This window comes from Rattus rattus, chromosome 12 (genome assembly GCF_011064425.1).
Source record: "Rattus rattus isolate New Zealand chromosome 12, Rrattus_CSIRO_v1, whole genome shotgun sequence".
In the NCBI taxonomy this organism is placed as follows: Eukaryota; Metazoa; Chordata; class Mammalia; order Rodentia; family Muridae; genus Rattus; species Rattus rattus.
The window spans coordinates 44,856,127-44,860,006 of record NC_046165.1 but is presented as its reverse complement, the minus strand read 5'-3'; the positions used below and the strand labels follow the sequence as shown (position 1 = coordinate 44,860,006).

The 3,880-nt window shown below is 55.6% G+C and overlaps 2 protein-coding genes, 1 non-coding gene and 1 pseudogene across 3 annotated transcripts in view; 3 read left to right on the top strand and 1 right to left on the bottom strand.

The window, feature by feature from the left end:
- Positions 1-219: 219 nt before the first annotated feature.
- On the bottom strand, positions 220-1,286 carry LOC116913155 (branchpoint-bridging protein-like). Its single transcript, XM_032917363.1, has 3 exons — positions 1,222-1,286; positions 940-1,106; positions 220-662 (listed from the first exon to the last, which is right to left on the bottom strand). The coding sequence occupies exons 1-3, from the start codon at positions 1,284-1,286 to the stop codon at positions 220-222; spliced, it is 675 nt and encodes a 224-aa protein (XP_032773254.1).
- Positions 1,052-3,880, top strand: part of Elf1 (E74 like ETS transcription factor 1) — a 96,892-nt gene continuing 94,063 nt past the window's right edge. The window contains exon 1 of the mRNA XM_032917950.1: positions 1,052-1,153. The gene's annotated coding sequence lies outside the window, so the exon portion shown is untranslated. The remainder of the gene's footprint in view (positions 1,154-3,880) is intronic.
- Positions 1,184-1,255, top strand: Trnae-uuc. Its single transcript has one exon. It is a non-coding gene; the product is annotated as a tRNA-Glu (tRNA).
- LOC116913154 overlaps positions 1,440-3,880 on the top strand; it is a 43,542-nt pseudogene continuing 41,101 nt past the window's right edge.

The window sequence follows — 3,880 nt, the reverse complement described above, 5'->3', positions numbered from 1 at the left end:
AAAATTGAAAGAGAATTTTTATGCTTGTTAAAAACTGGGATATAAGGTTGTTGACGGACTTCTGTCTTAACAAAGCAGATGTAATATTTATGTAAAGCTAAATTCCGTGGAAAACTGCTCTCCCTAAGATAAATGACAGGCTTCTCGCTACAGCACGGTAATGAAGAAATACGAGTCTCAAAGAAAAGTATTTCCCTTTCCCGTGCCCTTCTAGCTAATTCATTTGTTCTGGGGACGCGAGGCTGGGAAAAGCCACAGGACTTCTGCAGCCGCAGCGTCACCCAGGCCTCCGGAGCCGGCGGGCGGGCGGGGGCGGCACCCGAGTCCGGGGCTCAGGCCGAAAGGGCGGCCGCGTTCTCCCAGAGAACCGGCCTGGCAGGTCGGGCGGCCCGGGGCGAGCGGAGGGGCGGGAGGAGGAGGCCGCTCGCGGGCGCCTCGCGACGCAAGCCCAACCCGTCCCGACTCACATGATCGCGGCTGCTCCGTCCGTAGCCTGCGAGCCCGTTCACTGATGTCCGCCGGTGGCGAAAGCCAGGACCTCCCGGCTTCGGCGTCCCCCGAACGGCGTTTCCGCGGGCGGCCTACGGCAGCCTCGACGGCCCAATCCGCGCGCGCGGTGTCACCGCCTCTTCCCCTCCCCCACGGGGCGGTACTCGCGGCGCCTGAGAGGTGGGGTCGGTATAAAGGGGTTGAGGTCACCCAGAAGGGACGAAAGCGCGACGGGACCGGAGCTGCGGCCCCTGAGCGTCCCAGCCAGGCTCCATCCCGCGGTCCTCACGCCTCCCGGGATCCAGAACCTCCACTCCCGAGTTGGCTCGCGGCCGAGAGGCTCGACCGCCTCCCCGCAACCCCCGCCGCGCGCAGCTGTTCCCACAGACGGCGCCGCCCTCGGCTTTGCCGGCTTGCCCGCCCGCTCTGTGACCGGGGAGCAGCCCGGACCTGACGGCTGAGAAAGAAAGGCGCAGCCGCCGGTTCCGGGAGCGCACGGGGCGCTGGGCTTCGCCTCAGAACTTTCCAGGGGCGCGTCGGCCCGCTCCTCCCCCCCGCCACGCCCGCGCGCTCTGCCGGGCTCGTGCCCGCCAGTGGGGCAGCGGCCGCGGGGGCGGCTTCAGCTCGCGTCGTGCAGAGCGGTAGCATCGCTGACGCTAGTCAGGTGGGTCACGGCAGTGCTCGCAGTAGCACTTCCCATATGGTCTAGCGGTTAGGATTCCTGGTTTTCACCCAGGCGGCCCGGGTTCGACTCCCGGTATGGGAACGGCATAACTTTTTTTTTTTTTTCTTAACATATTCGACTTTGGACGAACTGGTTTTGCTTTCTAGTGGCTCTGGTTAACTTAAGCGTCTGCGTTCGGTTGAGTTTGTGAGCAAACGGTGTAGTTGGTAGTGGGGCTGGGAACTAGCTCGCGGAGGCCGGATGAGCGGCCGGTGCCCTCCGGGCGATGCGGGAGGAGTTTCGCTTTCCCCGCCGCTGCACCCCGCCCTCAACCCGTACTTTTCCAGGCACTAGGGAGGTGATGATTAACTCGGGCCTCGCCTTATCTCCCCCCGCCCCGGTGCCCCCTCGGTCCACACCCTGCTCCGCCGCCCCCTTCCGACTCGGCGGGCCGGGGCGTGCCCGCCGCGCTCCAGTTACTGTCAACAGTGGCTGGAGACCCCTCGGCACGCCAGCCCCCGCTGCTCCCTATCGCCGGTCCCCTGGTGATCCTTATCGCTCGCCCGGTCCTGGGACCCCCGCCGCGTGCACTGCAGCCCGCCCCTCAAGCAGCCCTCGCCTTAAGGCAAGGCCTTTGCAGAACGCCTCTTGTGTTCCTTCTAACTCCTCTTTCCTCTTCAAACACACGGCAAAACTGCGGAGAAGAAAAATACCACTGTGATGAGACGTCTGAAAGAACAGAACCGGCTTTCCGGGAGGCTGTTTGGAGCGTCACTGATTTAAAAAAAAAAAAAAAAAAATCATGGGATGGAGGTGGAGCTTGGAAGACAGAAATTAGCCCGGAGACTGGGGAGGGGATGTTACAACAAAGTTGCACTGTACTTTTAAATATAGAAGCCCTGTGTTTATTACAAAGAAGCGGCCCAGCTGTGTCAGCAGCCCGAGCGCTGTAAAGGAAACAAAAGCGTTATCATAAATGCAAGTTGAAATTAGAAAAATGGGGCAGCTGTAATGTTTAGTCTGTTGGGCCTTTGGGCGCAAATAAGGAAAAACTGACTCCCGCGGATGAGTTTCTGGTCAGAGCCATTGTTGAGCAGAAGTTTTGGTTGGTTGTGTGTTCCCGAAATATTTTATAGCCTTAACTGGCACAGCTGAATTTGAAAATAGCTATTTATGTGTTCTGTGCGATTAGGGGTTAATTGGCTTTTCCTCGTAAAAATTAAAACCAGAAAAGCCCGTTAGCAAATATTTAAAACATGAGTGTTTGTGCACATCTTCCCTCCCTCCCCCGATGTTTTGAGGTCCCCGCTGTTCAGGCGCTCTAGGCAGGTGGGTAATGCTGGGTAGAATCTCATTTCCGCTCCAGTCATTAGCTATGGGACCTTGTGGAGGTCTTCGACCTTAGTGTACTGGTGTCTTCTAGCTTTGGAGCCGTAAGCACCTTATCATTGTTGTGTTAAGATGGTTTCTCTGTGCGGCTCAAGATAGCCTAGAACTCATTGGAGCTGGAACTGCTGGGGTTTGGGATCCTCCTCCTTCTCTCTCAGCAGCGGGATTTCAGGCATTTGCCTCAAGGCCTGTTTAGAGTCTTTCTGAGGTTGAGGGTAAGGTAGGTATGCTCAGACCTCTTCTCATGCACCCCAGGGTAGCCTCCAAGTCTCTGTGGTGATGAAGAGACCCTTTTGCTCCTGCCTCCTCAGTGCACAGATCACAGGCTTAGGACACCAGACTAGATTTTAGAACAATGTTCATTAAACTTGTTTGTGTGTATGTACGTTTGCCTTCGTGTGTGCCACGTGTGTGTCTGGCGCCCAGGGAGGTCAGAACAGTGTGTCAGATCCTGGAACTGGAGTTACGGATGGTTGTGAACCACCGTGTTTGGGTGCTGGGGAGTCAAACCCTGGTCTCAGCAGGAGTAACAAATGCTCCAAACCTCTCTAGCAGCCCCCTAGGGTCTCCATACCAGTGCGTTCTTCACAAAGTTTAGATAGATCTTGGACAGATAGTGGGAGCAGAAATTTTTATCTACAACTTTCCTGTATCGCATGTCATCAAGAACCAGGCACTAAAGACTTTGTCCCAGATTTGGAAGAACAGACTCCTACCCCTGCTTTGTTTAATGTTTGCAAGTATTTGACTGGTGCTAACACCTGTGCTATCATAGATGGAACAGTGAGTGATCACAGGTGGGCATACTGCACGTTTGGGGTGAGTTAGGACGGTGGTAGGGTGATAGCATTCCTGCCCAAGATGTCCCCTGTCTAGCTCTGGGCCGGGTGGGAACAGGCAGGCAGGGTCCCAGTGACACACGGATTGCTCCTAGAGGTGAGGTGGAGGTTTGGCTCCGGGAAGGGCAAAATGGAGAGAGAGGGAGAGCACTTGCCCTGCACCTTGAAGAACTGGTTGGATTTCTCCCAGTGGGGAATGTAAATCAGAAAACCTGAGGTGGATGGGACTAGGACCAGGAGACTAGCCGGAAGTAGGGTTCAGTAGGCACGTGCTGGAGGCAGCCAATGGCAGAGCAAGAAGAGAGGCAGGAATCTCAAAGTTTGTAATTTTGAGTAGGTTACATGCTCCTTTAATCAAGGATCGACCTTTTATATCAGGAGAGGTCTGCAAACATTTTTGACTCTTTGTTCTGTGTGGTTATTGTTACTGTGAGACTGATCCTTATTGTCATAAGCCCAGGTTAGTAGATGTGTCACACCCAGTTCGTCTCTGAAAAGC

Bases quoted from the DNA above. Each gene is read 5' to 3' on its own strand.
- LOC116913155 (XM_032917363.1), bottom strand. From the start codon at position 1,286: ATGTTAAGAAAAAAAAAAAAAAGTTATGCCGTTCCCATACCGGGAGTC. The intron at 1,107-1,221 runs GTGAAAACCAGG...CGCGAGCTGAAG, and splicing joins GTCGAACCCGGGCCGCCTGG to CCGCCCCCGCGGCCGCTGCC. The intron at 663-939 runs GTCCGGGCTGCT...CCCACCTCTCAG, and splicing joins CTTTCTTTCTCAGCCGTCAG to GCGCCGCGAGTACCGCCCCG.